The sequence below is a fragment of the Vairimorpha necatrix genome, chromosome 1, assembly GCF_036630325.1.
Source record: "Vairimorpha necatrix chromosome 1, complete sequence".
NCBI lineage: Eukaryota > Fungi > Microsporidia > Nosematidae > Vairimorpha > Vairimorpha necatrix.
Window position 1 is genome coordinate 1,025,386 of NC_088816.1, and position 19,658 is coordinate 1,045,043.

The following is a 19,658-nucleotide window of genomic DNA, read 5'->3' on the forward strand; positions in this document are numbered from 1 at the left end:
CTGATGAATATGTTTGACTCCCCGAATCGAAATTATTCTTACTACATCTCCATTATGGATTTTTTGGCTGTAGTGAAGTTCATACATTTGATACAGGATCTGCTCCCATAGTAAAACCTTTTTCGTGTTTTCGCAGTTTTTTATCAAATGCATCTTCTCTTTTATAACATACTAACTTCATTCTTGTAATATCTTTTGTCCTTGTAGTATCTGGACTTGAAATTTACACTTCCTCTGACCTGGTCTTTTTTGGTCTATACATTAAACTCTCAATAAACTTATGATATCTCTGTAAATCTTCGGTACAGCGTCACTTGCCTTCGCCCTTTCCTTAAGTGATGGTAAATGAATAGTCAATTCCTCTGTGATTTCAGAAATACTAACCCTTGCTTTCTTGTTAAGCTTTATTATGTCGTATATAAAGCTTTCAATCATGGGATTTTGAGGTTTAGAATATAGTCTCTTGTAAAGCATTAAGTTTGATCAATATTTTTTTGATATTCTATTTTCTTATACTCTTTGAGAATCTTTGCTTTTAGCTTATGTATGCAACTACGCATCTTTAATAATTGCCCATACCCTCCGAGTGCTAAATCCTCTTGGTATCTCTTCGTATAATCAAATAATTTGGCATCTCTCCATTCGCTCCGAGGTACTTAAATTAATTTCTTCAAACCTATGCATTCTCGTTTTATTTCTCTCTATATTTCACCATGTTGTTAGTAGATAGTTCTAAATTTTTTAGTAGATGTTCCAACTCGTTAGATTTCGAAAGTTGTCTCCATTGTTACCAAAAGATGAGCTAAAATGTATGGACTTCTTAAATAAAAAATTACTATATACTTGGCATATAGATTTATTAAACAGTTTTAGTATCATATCTGAAACTTTTATCGTTTTTTATATCTTTCAGATTCAGTCTATCATTGGAGTGCGTAACACAGACGGTAAAAATACTTATTAGTTTTTTTTCACGACTATTAAAACCGTTTTTATTATTATTATTACAATATTAAAAAAACCATTATTGCTCTTACAAAATCATATTTCCTTTTTTTGCCAACTTTTTCTAAAAATAATAAATTAAAAAAGATTAGAAAACAAAACTGAAAATAAACTGCATTATCACGGTTTGCAAAACGAAAAGCATAAGCTACAAAGCTACAGTATTATAAAGAAAGTATTCAGTTCTTAAACTCTTTTATTTAGTTAAATATTCTTTAAACAAATTATTTTGTATTTTTTGTTTATGATAAGTTATTTGTAAATTAAATGTTTTCTTTGTTAATGATAATGGCATATACTATATGTCAATGCATTTTTATTTATTACTCTGTTCAAAAAAATCGTCAGGATAGTTTTTTATATTTACCTGTTCCGGAAAGTCGTAAAAACGTTATAGCACTGCAAAAATTTTTATAAAATTAATAATTTGATTCAAATGGCTTAATAGTACAAATTGATATTTTTCTCCGTTTAAATCATTTTTATTTGATTTGACATCTGTAAAAGCGATGTTATACGATTAATTATGATTTCTTTTACTTAACTCTCTACTTTCATAAATAAAAAATGAGAAAAATAAAAGAAGTGTTATTAAAATTTTAGTAAAAATAAAATTTTTTTTACCCCTATTATGAAAATCTTAAATGTAATTTTTTTGTTTGTGTTGGTCAAAACTAGGCATATGTTATACGAAAAGGTAAATAACAATGCTATGGAAAAGCTAAAAACAGGTGATTATATGTCTATTGATGTTTTAAGCCCAGAAAAATATCTCGCTATATCTGCATTGTTTTATGAAGATGCAGTAAGAATTGGAATGTTTGATGGTAAATTTAAAAACTATAATGACGATAATTTGGGAAATTTTACAATTATTACCAAAAACCAATCTGCAGTTGACATTATAAATGAAATGGAGGCGAAGATAGAAAATCTTTTGGATGTCTCATGTTATTATTCAATTGTGCTTGTATATGATACATATCATCGAAAAGGATATCATATAATGAAAGAGTTTGTGTTTGAACTAAAAAAAATGAATAATGAAAGAAAAAAAAAGAGTAGTTTGTTAAAAATTAACTATGAAAAAATCTGTGAAGCAAGTAATGAATTACAAAAATACATAAGTGAAATCTTTAATTCAACTGCTGAAACTAGTAAAAATACATCTCGATTTATGACTTGTTCGTACTTAGATTGGCAAAATAATAGACATAATGTTGTAGTGAGTATTTACAATGATAATATTTGTCATATTATGGAATTTTGTGTCAATGAATATTATCATATTGCTTTGGCAGAAATTGACGTAAAAATAAACAACAAACAAATTTTTGAGAAACTTCATCAAATCTATAATTTATGCTATAATAGTATTAATTTTTATGAGATAAAATATTGTAGCCAAAACTATAATCGGTCCACAAAAAAAATTGAAATGAACAAAAACAACCAATGTTTTAAAATACAGATAGAAACAGAACATATACTAATTCAAATTGACGATATGAATTTTTTTTACAATATACAAAACGACATAGATGCCGATGAAAGCAAATTTTACATAAGCAAGAACTGTTATAAAGAATTTGAAGCTTTTTTAAATATACTGAGTGACCATGGGATTGATGACGCCTTATATTTCTTTTATAAATTAGTAGTTAATTATGATGAAATATATTTTATAATTCAAAACATTTTAAACAGATCAAGATCAGCAACAAATATAATATTTTGTCATTTATTGTTACATAAGAAAGCAATAGAAATAGATACATTTAATACTATAATTAACAACACAGAATATAGTGAAATCAAAGCCCCCGAGCTTATAAAAAATATAATATCAAATATAAGAATGTCCCATTTCGACGATTGTCTATATTTAATTACCTTATGCTTACTCTTAGAAACAGAAACCTATATCAACGAAAATGAATTTGAAGGAAATACATTATTTAGTTTATTAAAAGAAACTGGGAGCATCATAATTGAAAAAGAATATAATAATGAGGCTGAAAGTCCTCTAATAATCCCGTATATAAATGTAGTACAGATTTTTATGAAAATTGCGAACGTACATAATTATATCTATGAATATAATAAAAATGCAGTTCTTGAATATATTTGCAATATAGGTGCATTATTTACAGGCTTGAGCTCTATAAATATACATTATGATATAATATATAAAAACATTAATGTAAAACGAGATCAAATCAGCACTAAAAACAATATTGATGAAAAAGACATAATAAAAAACAATGAAATAATAACTAAAAGATTAATCGAAAATACAATAGCAAAGACAAAGGAAAATATTTTGAAAGGTGTCTTCTCAATAACATTAATTAAAGAAAAGTTAAATCACATTTTTAAGGAAATTATGAATAAATATTTAGAAAATAATTATGACGAAAAAGAAAAAAAGATAATTGAAAACAAAGTCAAATTTGAAATTGAAAAATATGTTAATGAAATTGAACCAGAATTACTCAACATGAATATAAATAAAGACGTAATAAACGAATATAGAAATATATTAATAGATAAATTTATGCTGAATTTAGACCAATATGCTCAGGAATATCTAAAAAATACTAGTAAAGAAATGTTTTACTCCACTATAATAAAATTATTTAAAAGTGAATTTAGTGATGATGAAAAAGAAAAAATTAAATGTCAAATAATTTTTGAAAAATTAAAAGAAATATTGAATGAAAAAGAAAGGTTTGATATCGTAAATAATAACGAGGAATTATTTTATGCTGTAACGGACGAACTAAAAAAAACATTAAAAGGTTTTATTTAAAAAATTTATTATTAAGCTAAATTATTAAAATATGTATAATCCAAACCCCCTACGAAACATTTTGAATGGACTATAAGTAAAACGGACAATGTGTTTAGTTGACGAATTATGAGTTATCATCAGCAATGACCCCTTTAATGTTTTTGTTTAAATCTAAAAATTAGGATTTTTTTAAGAACTAAATAAAAAATTCTTTTTTTTGTATTTAGTAGTGCCTCTTTACTATAAATGAAGCGTGATATTAAATTTTATAACGACAACATTTTTATTTCATTAAAAAATACCTAAAAATTCATGTTTTCGGATTTTTTATTGAATTTTATACAAAATTAAACGTCACATAATATTTAAAACGCAATGTTGCATCACAATAAATTGGGAATGCAAAGAAATGAGGTGGATCTTCAATTTTGTAAGTACCTTTTCTTAACAGAAGTAAAAATGCAAAGAAGAAGGTGGGAATTGGTACAAAAAACAGTAGTGCATAATTTTGTCTATCCCGTACAACGAGGGCTGATGTGTAAATTTGGAATAAAATTCCTTCTGGTACAAAAAATATTACCTAAAAACGGCATTATTAAAAAAATGACAAGAGTCAAAATTTTTAAAATATGTCTGTTTAAAAAATGAAAGTGAGAGGAAACTTACGAAAAAACCTAAAACATACTATTGATTTATAAATGTTATTGAATTTAGTGCAAAAAAAGTATAACGGCGCGACGTTCTTTGCCCGGACTTTTCTATTTTTTACGTACTGAATCCGAGCACAGACCGTAAAAAGGAAAAATGTATGATACGAACTTTATCCCCAAGAGTCGAAATTTTACAGATTTGTTTAAATTTCACTCGGATCAACATTTCCTGAGATATAGACTTTTTTGTTTTGTCAAAAATATTTTACTCTTATGGTATGTCAATAGCTTCTTGACAGTAGGTCAAAAATCTTCCAGGATCCACATGGGGCAATATGTTGGCTAGTGGATGAAAATCTGCTAAAAACGGCCATATAATGTACGAATTGTCCTGAAATAATGGGAAAACTCCTGAAGATTGTACATAAACTGCCACCGGTTTAAGTGTAGGGGAAAGGGGGAAGTGAATCATAAATAGTAGTTTTTGATAAAACTTAATTTTCTAGTCCCCAAATACCTATACATAATTATTTGTATATTCTGTATTCATTCACTAAACAGCAGTCCACACTAAACTTAAACAAAAATTCCCGTGTGTCAGCTTCCAGTGTCTTCAGGGCTAAAAAAAAATATACGAAGCACTGAAAAAAAAAAAACGTTTGACACAGAAAAAAATGGGAGGGGTGTAAGAATGACTCAGACCTTTGAAAAGGTTATTGTAAAGGGGGAATTTGTCAAATAACCATCAAAAAGATATGAAACAGTCAAAAACTGTACATGGTTGGTACAGAAGATGAGCGAACATTTGGGCTAAAGTGAGCTTTAGATAACAAAAATCGATATAGGGGGTTTTTTTTTGCCCTTTTTTCAAAAATCATGGAAAGAAAATTTGAAGAAAGTAACTGTGGTATTATAAATACCACAAATTATTAATTTTTATTTTATCAATTTTCCCTTTTTGGAAAATAGACCATTCGACCGGTCTATTCCAAAAATCGAATATTTATTTCTTTTTTGCCCTGACCCCCACACCAGATTATGAAATTAACAAGCGATCAGTACCCTTGGAAAAATAGACCAAGGAAGGGCTACCAAGCCAGGGATCAGTATCCCATTACAGATGCCCAACGAGGGTTATCTAATATTAATAAAATCATTAACTATATTGAATTATACTTATCCAGAGGTAGCTCCTCTGGGCCACGTCAGTAACAAAAATAAAAATTAGAACAATAAATTTAATAATGCATCAAAAACAGAATTAGTGGAATTTCTTTGAAGCATGTACCTAAATAAATAAAGTTTAGCACTATTTGCCGACCTATTTCTATTAGGTATAGAATTTTTGAGGGAACGCCAATTACCTTCTATGGTATTGGTATGAACCCCAGTACTAGGATCTCGAAAGTGTAATGAGTGGTTAATTATGCGGTGTTCATTGAATATTGTATTCAAAGAATGGTAAGCCCTCCACATATCACTATATATAGTACTTTTCGTACTTACAAATTTCCATAAAAGAGCTGTTAACGTTTCTTTATCTCTTTTTTTAATATATATATATAAGTATAATTTTGCGTTCGGGAGAACGTTCTATCATACCAAAACACCAAAATCCATTTACTAATTTACCTCTATGATATTTGTTTTTTCCAATTTTAGTTTCATCTATTTCTACTATAACTTCTTCTCCGCCTATCTTGTTCAAAGATGATAAATATTTATCATAAATGTTTATTTCTTTTAATTTTTTTAAAATGAAGGATATAGAACGTATAGAACAACCTAAAATTTGACAAATATTCTTACGAGGATAGCTAAGAATCCACAAATTAAGTACCTGTAAAATTTTGATATGATCGAGTCTACTGTTTTCAAAGAAAGTGTCTTTCCATATAGATACTGTCTTCTTACAGTCCTTCAAAGTACATTTAATGAGGTAATCCCGTTTATTAACCAACCTCATCCTACCATAACACACAGTACATATTTGGTTCTTTTTTTATTAAACAAATTATTATATATAGTTTCGATTTCTTCTCTTGTCAGAATTCTTTCCTCCATTTTTGAAAAAAGGGGCAAAAAAACCACCCTATATCGATTTTTGTTACCTAAAGCTCACTTTAGACAACATTTGAATTAAAAATGGAAATTATCCCTAATCTGACTATATAAACGATGATTTTCATAGAAATTCATAAAAAACGAAACATTTTTATAACTTATGGGCATGAATCCCATTACAAACCAGTCTAATTAATATACGGTGAACGCCGCGTTGTAATTCGTGCTGAAATTTTATAACAAAGCAGGAGATACCCAAATTTAAGAGTAGATTCTAGTCAGATCGTATATGTGATATAATAATTAGAAAAGTAAACAAAAAAATTGAGATCCCGTATTTTTGATATAATTTTATGTCATAGAAGGTTGCCAATATAAAAAAAAATCAAGAGTTGTAGCAAGTTTTTTTGAACAAAGTATTTGTTTTATTTTTTTTCGTTTCTTTGTAAGGGTCATCTTTATTGAGAAAATTAAAGTCCGAGCACAGACCGATCCGCGAGTATAACATTCCAAAATTTAATTTTTTAAATGCTCTTTGATATGAATACCCCCATTCCGATAAACATATAGAGAATAAAAATACATCCCTGCAATGGGTGCAACGGCCCGAGCCAGGACTTTTTTCTCTACAAAGGTAACTTAAGAGAAAACAAAAAAATAATATGAGTTTGATTGAAATACCTTGAAAATTTCTGTCGTAATCTAACATAACTAGCCAATCATCTTTCGACAAATGGACGTATTTCAATGGTTACTAAAAATATTTAAAATCATTCCAAAATTTGTATATGTAAATTTTTATTATAGTGTTTATATATTTTAATAAAAAACTTATTGCAAGTTTTAATTTTTTTAATTTGCGGACCTTCTTCGACATTGTATATTTCTAAAAATTCTGGGTTAGTCCCTTATTTAATTCCTTTCTAGATATTAATCACATTACAGATGTGACCAGACCCCTTATATTAAATTGCAAGTCTCTCCTATTTCTCTTATATAGATTTTATACTGAATTACAATGCAATGTTCGCCGTTGATAGATTCGACTGCTTGAAGATAGAAGTTATGTCCACCAGTTATACAAATCGTTGCGTTTTTTGAATTTCTAAATAAAGTCATTCTAGGCTTATTCCAGTAAGTTAATATTTTGGGCAACAATTCTAATGTTCACTCGTCTATTGTACTTGGCACCCACGTTAAATCTTGACTGTGTCATATCTTTACGATGGTAATTTAAAAAATTTCACCTTTACTATAACCGTTTCGTTGTTATGTGTCACTTATTCAACCCTTATTTTTTTAGATGATTCAAAATTTTTTTGCCCCGTTGACACCTGAATCTGAGACACGAGAATTTTTTTTAGTTTAGTATAGAATGTTTTCAAAAAATAAATACAGAATATACAAACGATTATGTATATGTTTTTGGAGAGTATGAAGAAAAAGTTTTATCAAAAACTCCGATTGATGCCCCACACTTAAACATGTCAGTCAATGTATGATTGGTCCGTTTTAATTTCATTATCCAGGAAAGTTCGTACATTCTATTGTTTTTTCGGTAGATTTTTTTTCCTACTAGCCAACACGTTGCCGCATGTGAATCTTGGAATATTTTACCCTTACTTTCGTGCCCCAGACATTCCATAAGGGTAAAATGTTTTGTGAAAAATCATCTAAAAAACAAAAAGCTTATAGTTCAACACACAGTGTTCAAATTTAATCAAACAAATCTACGAATTTCGAGTATTGGGTATATTATTCGTAAAAACAATTCTCACATACAGTCTTGGCCGGATTCAGCACGTAAAAAAAATTTATGAAAAGCCTGGGTTCTGACTTTTACGCCATCTTTAAATTATATTTTTTTAATAATAGTGTATTTTTTAACTTATTTTTATCTTTCCTAGGCTTCGCCTACTTTTAACTTGGTACATAACATGGTTCTCTGTCCAATTTTTTTCCTTACCTTTCATTTTACATCTTTTACGAGAGCATTTAGCGAAATGCGACTATTTAATTCTTGCAAATTCAGACATCGATGTCATAGTAGAGGCCATGTATCATAAAGGCGTATTAATTAGCAAAAAAACTTGTTTTTAATTCCCTCCAATTTAAAATGCAAAAAAATATCTACAATAATATTTTCTTTGTATTTAGCTTGGATTTATTACAAGCAAATATACAAACAAGAAAGTCCTTAAAAACAAAGAGAGTGCTCATTATTAAAGGACATTGGTGTTGCCATGAGCACTAATATGAAAAATTAGTTGAATTACATCATTTAAACTGCAGTGAAAGTATTTAAAAATGCTTTCTATGGCATAGACGTCTTCCCATAGTTTTAAAATAAATTTAAATCAATAGTATAACATATAGAAGAAAACAACGCAAATAATTCATTTATTCAATATTTTCATATATTTTACTTTCATCTTTGTGTAAATTATTTTTTTTATCAACTGGTAAGTGTAAAAATCTCATGATCGCCTCTTTTAAAATTGGCCTCTTCAAAGAAGGCGGCTTTAAATGAAAATCAAAACCATTAAAATTTTCCTCATTCAGCCCGTACGTGTCTTCAAGTGTCGTCAAATAATAATTTTGGCACTTTAAGAAACATTGATAATTTTCTTCTGAGAACGAATCAAGTTCAATTATATAATTACTATCGGAAATAAATATCGGATTAGTAAGTTTAGAATGTGATCTCTTCATAATTAATCTTCCCAGGTTAAATTTCGTCTCGCATCTTTTTACGAATTTGGTACCGTCACAACTTAGAATATTTAAAGGAGAATATGTGAAAACATGCATATTCCCATAGATGTCCATACATACAATTCCCAAAGAAGAACCTTTAACGATAAAATCGACGTGTGTCGCGTAATTTATTGGATCGCTATTACAAAGAAGATTCAGGCGTACGGGCCTCTTTTGAAAATAAAAGAACGAAAGTCCTCTGTAAATGTCTGAAAAGACCACGAAGTTCTTTATTGTTATCATTGAAGTTGTCAAGGTGTTTAAATCATGAATTCCTATCGGTATAAGACCCTCACTTCTATCTATTTTATAAACCATACTTTTTATGCCTAAAGCCACAATTACATTTCCTTTAACAACATCACATTTCGTAATACATCCTTTTATGTTCTCAGAAGCAATCAATTTTAATTTTTTATCTTTATATTTATTAGTTTCGTCAACTACAATGTCTATCAATTCCAAAACTATTAATCGACCTCGTGAATGTTTATCTTCGCCTTCAATTTTTGTAACACAAACAACAATAAAGTTACTTTTGCCATTGACGCCAATTACGTCATTAAGAGATAATTCTATAATATCAAACACATACTCATCATTTTCTAATTCAAAAGTTGAAATTAATTTGTAATAATTAGTATACAGCGAAATTGAATATTTTTGCGTGAAAACATCTAAAGAAGAATCGTCTTCTTGGTATTTTACTTTTGTCGACGACACTATTAAAATATAATTGCCCGAAATTTCGATATTTTTTGGCGTCATTTCTACTGATATTTTCTTGAAAACAAATCTATCATAAATTTCTTCATCTTGAACACAGAGATTTCTGAGTAGATTAGATTTAACAGACAATTTTGATTTCTTTATTTTTGGAAGATTCGCTTTTACAAACTTATCGTGAATTAAAAAGTAACAATTTTCTCCATCTAAAAGAACATCGCGAATGTTATATTTTGACCGATAGAAAAAAAATTCCAGTCGATCATTGACGTATAAAAAATACGGAAATTTAGAATTTATATAAATAAAATCACCAATCTTAGTAAAATATTGATCGCTTTTCTGTTTTCTAAATGTTATGGGCTCTTCTACCAAAATTTTTATAAATTGGGTTTCTACTATCTTAAAGATCGCGAAATGCCCTCTGTCATTAATTAATAGCAATACAGGCATTTCTTGGATTTTTATTATTTTCATTTCGACAATTTTATAATAAAAATCACGTTCAACATTATCGTCGACATTGTCAATTTTATAAGTATAGTCTAAATTTGTAATATCGGGGATGAACCATTTATTTTGAGATGTTTTCAGATCATAAAAAATTATATTATTATTAATATTTATAATACAAAACTCTTCATAGAAACAAAACGAGTTGACTTTTTCAAAATTCACCTTTGTTTGATTATTTAAATTTCTGAGCTCAAAATTATTTTTCTTATTTAATAATCCTAAAAATAAAAATGAGTCAAGTTCAATAAATGAGCATGAATTTAAATCGAATTCTAATTCTTCCTGGTTTATTTTATTATTGCCTTCATACGTAACAATCTTATTATGTGTTATAATATAATTTAATTGATTATATTGGAAACTAACCAGAGCTGATTTTAGTTCTTCGGGGAAATAAATATTTTCTTCTTCATATATTGATTGTATCAAATTTTCTTTTTTTATAAAAATTTTTTTATCGTATAAAAAGATTTTCTCAAAATTTATACATTCACAAATTTTTTTGACATCAACCTTTAAAAAGTTTGATACTTCGATAATGTGGTTTTTAGAACCTTCAGAACAACATATAAATTCTTTGTCATTTTTTATACATAAGTCATTTATATATCCTATGCCAGGAAATCTGTATATTTTTTCTAATTGTATAATTTTCTTCTCTAAAGAATCCATAGTAGTCCCATATAATCTTTCATATTCTTCGTTAATAGTTGTTTCTAGCTCCGTAATATTTTGCTTTACTTTTTTTATGTCATCTACTTGCTTATTAAGTAAAGAATTAGACGAATAAAAAATTTTAAATAAATAAGAATCTTCATTAGATCCTACAAAAAAATAATCTTTATTTCTATAAATGTATTTAGGAATTACAAAGTGTTCTGTTTCTCTGATTACTAAATCTATGATTCTTCCGCTATCAATTTCTATAAAAAAAGAGTAAATTTTTCCATCTCCATTAAAAATTAGAAGATATTCGTTTTCTAAATAAATCTGCGAGTCTTTAATTACGACATCTCTTTCTAAATTATTTTTACAATATAAAGACATTTTATTTAATGGATAATACAGACAACTACCAGTGGTCTTAAGAAATATTTCATTTTCAGATATAAACAATAGCAAATTGTTACTATAAATCACTCTGTTTGTATAAGTTGGTACAGTAAATTCATCAATGACGTAAAAAGTGTTTAATTTACTATCAAATGAACAAATAATTGCTTGTTTTTCGCTTGATTTGATGTAACTAACGGGAGTTGGATCATAGACAATACAGAATGTTGGAACAATATAATTCGATAAAAACACTAGATCTATAACATTTTTAATCTTTTCGTTTACATCCATGAATGAAAAAACTTGAGCAGGGAAATGTTCTTTGTTTAAAGAAAATATGCTGAAAAATCTTCTACTAAGTTTTAAAATTGCGATATCTTTTCCCATTCTCAAAAATTTATGATCTTCAAGTCTAATATCGTATTGGTCTCTTTCGAAACATTTAAGACTGTTTATTACAGGAAAATCGTCAACAAAATGAAGAGTTGAAATTTTTGTTGATTCGTAACAAATAAGCAACCCGTCAAGTTCAGAATTTATTTTATAAGTTTCTATTTGTAATACATTTTCAAAAAGAAGTTTGTCATGTAAAAAAGTCATTTTGCCTTCTTCATCAAATTTGTAAAATTTTAAAATATTTTTATTAAAAAACACAAGTCCTTTTTTATTATTGTAAAAGTTTCCAACAGCACAGCCTTCAAAACAATTGATCATATTTTTCTTAGAATATTGAATATTCATTTAAGGGCAAAAATAAAGAATTTTATTGAACCACAAAATTTAAAAATGATAAAAATATTTTGTCTCAAAAAAATTTAATTGGTTATTTCATTATGTTTTAGTCTAAAATAAGAATTTTCATAATTTTAATTTGTCGTTATTTTTTTCATTTATAGTTCAACGGATTGGTTTTTTTTAATTTATCATTAATTTTAATATTGATGATGTTTTAGCTCGCAAATACTAAACAATAATTATTTATTAATTTTTAATAAAAATCTCAACTTTGAAACACTCAATTATATTTTCAAACAAACAGCCCCTCTTAAAATGTTTTCACTTTTTACAGATAAACTTACACTCAAAGAAAAACATAAATTAAAAACTCATCAATACAAGTCAGTAGACAAGTCAATATTATCAGCATGTTTTTTTAAAAGATACACCTCTACAATACTTAATTATACACCAGAATGCATTTCGCCAAACATGCTTACCCTTTTTGGTTATTCAATAATGTTAGCAAATTTTTTATTTGTAATTTATTTCGATTTAGAATTAAAAAATAAAGAAGACTGGCTAGCTTTGTTAAGTGCCACGTCATTGATTTTTTATTTTACCATGGATAATTTAGACGGAGCACAAGCAAGAAAACTTAAGGAAATGTCGCCAATGGGTCAATTATTTGACCATGGCGTAGATTCGTGCGCAGTATTTTTTTGTATGATTTCCATGATTTCGTCACTTAAACTTGGTTTAACACAAACTTCTTTGATGATGATGTTGGCCGTCATGTTTGGTTTTTATTTCGCCGGGTTAGAAGAGAAATTTGCTGGTTTTTTTGAATTTGGACAAATTAGTGGGCCAACAGAGGGAATTTTGTTCATGGTCGTATTACATTTAATGTCAGCATATTGTAATAACACTCTAAAATATACAGTAGACCGTATTACTTTCTACCCAGAATTGACTCGTTTGATAACATTTATCTCAATCTCGCCTCTATTTATTATTTCTCTTTCTGTTTTCTTGTTTAATTATATTGTGTCATTTATCAAATCATTGAAGTGCGCAAAATGGAAGAATTGGAAAGAAGTCATGCTGAGCTACTTTAGTATTGGTTTTTTAATTATTCCGCTTTACCAAATTCATTATGTCTTTCCACTTAGGCCAGATTTAAAAATTATCAATTTTATGATCTTCGCGCAAATTTTTTCTCTGAAATATATTGAAGAAGTCTATTTTAATATCATAGGCAGAACTCCATCCTACGTTAATATTACTTATATCTTGTACTACTTAGCTTCTATTGTTGTAACAAAGACTAAATTTGAAATAGATAATTATGTTCTTGTGTCGCTTTTGTTGTTTTCGACTATTTACTACTTAAATTCAGTATCTAATTTGATAATGGCTTGTAAAACTGCACTACGAATTAACGTTTTTTGTCTCAACCAGAAGAAAATTAAATAAAAAATTTTTATTTTAACAAAAAAAAAACTTATTTACAGATAATTTCACAATAACTACATGTAAAAATTTATTGTAGACATTTAATACTGTTTTATGTGTTTTTACTTGACTTATAAAAAAAATTTAAATTGTAAAGTATAACTTTATACGTTCAATACTAAAAATTATATAAATAAACAAAAAAAAATTATTGTTGTCGAGTTAGTCCCAAAACAAGAATTAGTAGGCTTTTCAGAACATAAAAATTTATTTTTAAGGTTAAATTTCTATTCTACCCTTCAGGGGGGAGGTTAGCTTTATTACTTTTTAAAACCCGCTTCCCTTTAAATGTAGCATTTTGGGCAGTAAATAAAAATAGAACAAAAGTTGTACGAATATGTGAAGAACGCATATTTGTTTAAATTACTGAAAGTGTCAAATATCTCATCCCTCAAAAAATGCAGAATTCACTATGAGTGGTAATTCTGATGATCAGCGTAAGTTTACCGTATGACAATAATAAATTTACTTTTACTCAAAAAAAAACAAAAAGTGTACAAGTCGATTCACACATATTTAATATTTTGTCTGTCATATTTTTGATCCTCAAATTTTCGACTGTCACAACACATGTCAAAAATCAATCTTAAGAATTACAAACAAGTATTCCGAATATAAACTTAGAATCTAGTCTAACAAAGCTTAGACTTAAGTCTACTAAAAGTTCTTATTATACAAAGACTATTTAATGTGCCTAACTACGATAAATACTGGAGTTTAAAATTTGTAAAATTTTTTTGCCCCAAATGACAAACGAAACCATCGACTTAGAAAACATGAAAATTAGTGAAAAATACGAGAAAATTGAACTTGTAAAAATTTCTAAAAATGAAATTGGAAAATCTGTGCAAACATTTGGTTGGGTTGATCACAGTAGAACTGGTAAAGCGATAACTTTTTTTGATTTAATATGTCAATTTAAGACTGTTAAATGTGTTTATGAGTCTAAGATAGATTTGACAAAATGCACTTCTTTGACAATCTTCGGAGTTGTTCAAGAAAACAAATCTAAGAAAGAAAAGGCAGAATTTGAAATTTTAGTTCACAAGATTGAAATTTATAATGACAAAATTGCTCCGTCTTTCCCACTCAATAAAGAGTCTAGTTTTGATACTACCATTAAATATGGCCATCTTGCTTTGCGTAACAAACCCAGAGGCTTTTTCTTGAAAGCGCGTTCTGCGCTTTTGCGAATTATTCGTGACATTTATTACGAAAAAAATTATATTGAAATTACGCCGCCTACTATTGTTCAGACACAAGTAGAGGGTGGGTCGACTCTTTTTAAGTTGAAATATTACGAGAAGGATGCTTATTTGACGCAGTCCTCTCAATTATATTTAGAGACTGTGGCTCCTGTAGCTTACAGAGCTTTTTGTATTGCGCCGTCTTATCGTGCCGAGAAAAGTAACACCACGAGACATTTGAGTGAATACACCCACGTAGAGTCAGAAATGGCAAACATTGCACTGGCCGACTTGATGGATGACGCGGAATATTTAGTTTCCGAATCAATTAAAAGATTTTATGATTTGCTTTCTGATGAAATAAAAGAAGTCTACCCAGACATCGAATTACAGAAAGTTCCACAGAGACCTTTTAAAAGAATTCGATACTCTGAAGCTATCAAGTTTCTGAACGACGAAGGAGTCAAAAAGGACGACGGGACAGATTTCGTCATTGGCGATGATATTCCCGATTCAAGAGAAAAGATTATTTGCGAAAGATTTGGAAAAGGCGAGCCCGTTTTTATGACACATTTTTTGGTCGAACACAAGCCTTTTTACATGAAATTAGACGAGTCCGATAAAAACTGCACTGAGAGTTTTGATTTGCTCTACCCCGGCATTGGTGAAATAGTAGGAGGAAGCATGAGATTGGACAAATATGACGCACTCATTGACGGCTTCAAACGCGAAGGACTTAAAACAGAAACTTATGATTGGTATCTTGACATGGCCAAATATGGGCCATGTCAACATGGAGGATACGGACTGGGATTCGAAAGACTTATGATGGCAGTAATGAAATATACAAACATTGAATTTGCTACTCTTTACCCAAGAAATACAAGAAGATGTCATCCTTAATAAAAAATTTATTTTTTTAAAATTTTTATTTTTTTTTCATTTGCTCATTTTGGTTTCGTTTTTTTTTCTGAAATTTTTTTTGTTTAAAAAAGTATGAAAAATAAATCCCCAGATTTTTATGAACTCAGAAAAACAATTTAACAAATTTGAAGAAAGAAAAGACATCCTAAAAACACCACTTTTAGATGGTCAAAAAAATATTGTGTATTCTATGATTGATGATATAAATGTAGCTGAAGATGTAATAAATATTATTGAGCACACAATAAAATCATCAAATAAAGATATTAAATTTGATCTTATTGTTGATGCTTTAAGCCCTTTAATCCAAGAAAAAGCAAGACAAATAGTCGGCAAACTTTACATTTACAAACGAAGACCGTGTAAATATAATAATAATTGTAAAGACGAAAAATGTATTTATACCCACGACAAGGATCATTTGGAAAATAAAACAGGAAACAAAAAACGAAAAATTGACGAATTAATAAGAAAAACAAATCTGGAAAATACGAAATCTAAAGAAGTCATTTTCAATAAGGTAGACCCAAGAAAACATTCTGAAGATGATATTCGACTTTATGCTGCCGAATTTGGTACACTCGCCTCATTAAAAAAATTGAATGAAACGAAATGGCTCTTAACTTTCGAAGACGAAGCTACTGCAAAATTGATAGTCGAGTCGAGGAATCACGTCATGGGAGACGAAAATATAAAAAAATATTTTAATTTATTGGAAAATCTTAAAAAACATGAACTACAGTCATTAATTGAAAAGACTGAATCTTTATTAAATAAATTAGATAAAAATAATATCTCTGATGAAATAAAGCGTAATTTTATTAAAATTAAACAATTAATTAAAGAAGATACTTCAGTTAATCAAATAAGTAAAGAAAATACCAAAACAAATGTCAACGTTCAAAGTTTATATTTTAACAGCTTTTAATAAATCTAAGTTTCTTTATTAATCCACGATTTTACACCTATCAAAATCAATATAATTTCGAAAATTTTTACATATATAAAAACTTATTAAATATTTTTTTTAAAATTATCGTAGACATTTAATACAAAATTTGAATATATTTTGTGCGAAGATATAATTTTTATCTTTAAGATTTTGTTTACTATTCATACGAACAAAATATGATACAACTATTTGCAAATATATAGCATCTAGTTTATTACGCATTTTTAATAAAACAAGGGTATATAAAAAAAAATTAACTAAAGATTTTTAATCTTAAACTGAGCACGTTCTCTTATTTCCAAATCTTTTACACAGCATTAAACAAGCTAAAATGTTCGACTTCCACCTTGCTGTTCCAATATATCCCGAATAATTTTTTAGAGTGTTGACAGTTAACCCACATTTATATGAGAAATTCTCATATCTCATATAATACCCCGGATTCGAGAAGAAATTAGTCAAGCGTGTTCTTTCTTTATTGTCCATCATAATATATTTATACGCTAGTAAAATATTTTTCGCAGATCGATACTCTGGTTCGCCTTTTAAACTTAGATATTTTCTCAATGGCCTCCAGATGCCTTGGACATTATCGACATTCAATAAAACATTGCTGTTTAAGACAGTAAAAATATCAGTCAATCTTTTTAGATCGATAAGTTTATCGGATCCCAAAACAGGTATCTCATATTCATTCTTAATATTTTCAATACCGTCTTCGATAGATATAGAGCTTGAGCAGTCGTCTTCATCATTTTCATTTTGAATATTAAAGTACCTTTCTTTTTTATTAACTACCTCCATGTGGGTAGATAAGTTTTTTTAGTATTTATACCTACTTAATTATATTAAAAAAAAATATAATGAAACAAAAAACACATAATATTAACATTTATTACAATATAATCAAATTAATTGCATGCCAGTCATTTTAATTAATTAAATAGAATAAATTTAATTTTTATACATATAAACTGAATTCTACTGTCTTTTACAAATCTGATAAAGGAACACAATTAAAGTTCTAGAAAATTTCACAAAATTTTTTTCCGGATACTTGACATCATTAAGTACCTCTTTCATGTAAGCAAAATCCTTTTGATACGCTTTATTCTTGTAATTTTGTATATCAAAATCAAATTCCACTCTAAATGCTTTCATAGGCTGTTTTTTATCAATAGTATTGGCCAAATTAAAATAAAATCTCGCTCTAGTAAATACCAAATTAAATAATGTATCCAAATACTCACTGAGTTTAAATACCAACAGTGCTTGTTCTTTTATTGTTACTCTCAATATACATTGCAACTCACGAATAAATTCGTTGTTTAATTGTTCATAATATAATTGTAGTACCGATCTAGAAAGTTTTTCAATTTTCTTATTTTTCTTACAACCATATTTTTCTGCGTTAAAATCGTGAATAGCAGTCTCCAAATAATTTTTTATATCTTCTAAATTTTTCAATTTTTTAGATCCTATAACTCCTTTTTTCTTCAATATAGAATTGAGTACTGGCAATGAATTTAAAAAATTTATAGAGCCGCAACAATTTATCATAAAATACAACATATGTGATAAAAGTCCATTATTATATTTTTTACAAATTTCTTGGTAGAATAAAAATTTTACAAACTTGTTTGCATATCCAGAATCGACAGCTATTCTCAAAATTATATATTCCACGAATTTTCTAATGTATTTATTTATTTTTACATTTTCATTTGTTGTTTTATCATCAAACATTTCTTTAGTAATTTTTCTTATCGATTCTTCTTTATAAATTAAATTTTCAATAATATCAAATGAAGAAATTAATGGAAAGATATAAATTTTTCTCTCAATACTTTTCCAATAAAATTTTCTAGTGTTTGGTAAGATTATTGATTTCAATAAATCGTTAAATAAATGAAACGTGAAACATGAAGGATATTTTCTTAAAAATTTTACAAATTGTTCTTCCTTTTCTTTTCTAGAATTGTTGTTTCTTTCGCCATTTTCACCTGCGAATACATTGACGTAGACATGTGTCGGTCCTTTTAAAATATCGCAACATATTTTTATTAGGTGGTCGACCATACACGCACAAATTTCTTCAGTATAGTTTTTTACAGACCAACTAGGTTTAAAATAAGTAATTTTTGAAAACAAATAGGTTTTTATCTCAATTAAATCAGATTTTATATTTATAAGAGCGTATTGATTATTATCTTTGGTAGCATCAATTATAATATATGGAGAATTTTCGATCGAATATTTTATTGTGTCACAAACCTCATTACGAATTTCGTTGTTAGCCAATAGATTGTAAATTGAAGTTATAGAAGATATTTCTGTCGTGTAAGATGCAGACAAAAAATAAAAAAGATTCATTGGAGGGATTTAAAATTATTATATTTATATTTAGTGTTTTTATATCACTATAGTCAACTGTTATATAAAACAACAAGACAAAAATCAAAAAAATGTAAAATTTTGATAAAATTATACATACTACAGAATCCAATTCGAACCACGTATATGTATTTTGACAGTTTTAAACAATAATTTTTTTTCTTTCATTTCGAAATTTTTGATTTTTTAGAAATTTAAAATCTTTTACAATTTAGAAAAAGTTTATTCTTTTATGGTTTTAGAAAACTTGTTGATCGAAATTAATTTATTGTTCATGTTTAAAGTAACTTCACAATTTATAAAAAGTTTGAATCTTTTGTGGACTTGAAAACTTTTAATAATCAAATTTATTCATGCTTAAGAATCTTTTATAGACTTAAAAACTTTCAATAGTCAAAATT

At 27.7% G+C, this 19,658-nt stretch overlaps 7 protein-coding genes across 7 annotated transcripts; 4 read left to right on the forward strand and 3 right to left on the reverse strand.

Annotated features, from left to right (window-relative positions):
* Positions 1-1,636: 1,636 nt before the first annotated feature.
* On the forward strand, positions 1,637-3,817 carry VNE69_01184 (uncharacterized protein; the record flags this gene model as incomplete). Its single annotated transcript, XM_065472318.1, has 1 exon — positions 1,637-3,817. One exon carries the CDS (start codon positions 1,637-1,639, stop codon positions 3,815-3,817), a length of 2,181 nt encoding a protein of 726 aa, XP_065328390.1.
* Positions 3,818-8,913: 5,096 nt separating this feature from the next.
* Positions 8,914-12,309, reverse strand: VNE69_01185 (cleavage and polyadenylation specificity factor subunit 1 (CFT1); the record flags this gene model as incomplete). Its single annotated transcript, XM_065472319.1, has 1 exon — positions 8,914-12,309. One exon carries the CDS (start codon positions 12,307-12,309, stop codon positions 8,914-8,916), a length of 3,396 nt encoding a protein of 1,131 aa, XP_065328391.1.
* A 309-nt stretch (positions 12,310-12,618) lies between these two features.
* VNE69_01186 (choline/ethanolaminephosphotransferase) lies at positions 12,619-13,761 on the forward strand (the record flags this gene model as incomplete). Its single annotated transcript, XM_065472320.1, has 1 exon — positions 12,619-13,761. One exon carries the CDS (start codon positions 12,619-12,621, stop codon positions 13,759-13,761), a length of 1,143 nt encoding a protein of 380 aa, XP_065328392.1.
* A 785-nt stretch (positions 13,762-14,546) lies between these two features.
* VNE69_01187 (asparagine-tRNA ligase (NARS1)) lies at positions 14,547-15,890 on the forward strand (the record flags this gene model as incomplete). The annotated part of the gene is made up of 1 exon (XM_065472321.1): positions 14,547-15,890. The coding sequence occupies one exon, from the start codon at positions 14,547-14,549 to the stop codon at positions 15,888-15,890; it is 1,344 nt and encodes a 447-aa protein (XP_065328393.1).
* Positions 15,891-16,008: 118 nt separating this feature from the next.
* On the forward strand, positions 16,009-16,839 carry VNE69_01188 (zinc finger C3H domain-containing protein; the record flags this gene model as incomplete). Its single annotated transcript, XM_065472322.1, has 1 exon — positions 16,009-16,839. The coding sequence occupies one exon, from the start codon at positions 16,009-16,011 to the stop codon at positions 16,837-16,839; it is 831 nt and encodes a 276-aa protein (XP_065328394.1).
* A 297-nt stretch (positions 16,840-17,136) lies between these two features.
* Positions 17,137-17,667, reverse strand: VNE69_01189 (uncharacterized protein; the record flags this gene model as incomplete). Its single annotated transcript, XM_065472323.1, has 1 exon — positions 17,137-17,667. The coding sequence occupies one exon, from the start codon at positions 17,665-17,667 to the stop codon at positions 17,137-17,139; it is 531 nt and encodes a 176-aa protein (XP_065328395.1).
* Positions 17,668-17,844: 177 nt separating this feature from the next.
* Positions 17,845-19,236, reverse strand: VNE69_01190 (uncharacterized protein; the record flags this gene model as incomplete). The annotated part of the gene is made up of 1 exon (XM_065472324.1): positions 17,845-19,236. One exon carries the CDS (start codon positions 19,234-19,236, stop codon positions 17,845-17,847), a length of 1,392 nt encoding a protein of 463 aa, XP_065328396.1.
* Between the last annotated feature and the right edge of the window lie 422 nt (positions 19,237-19,658).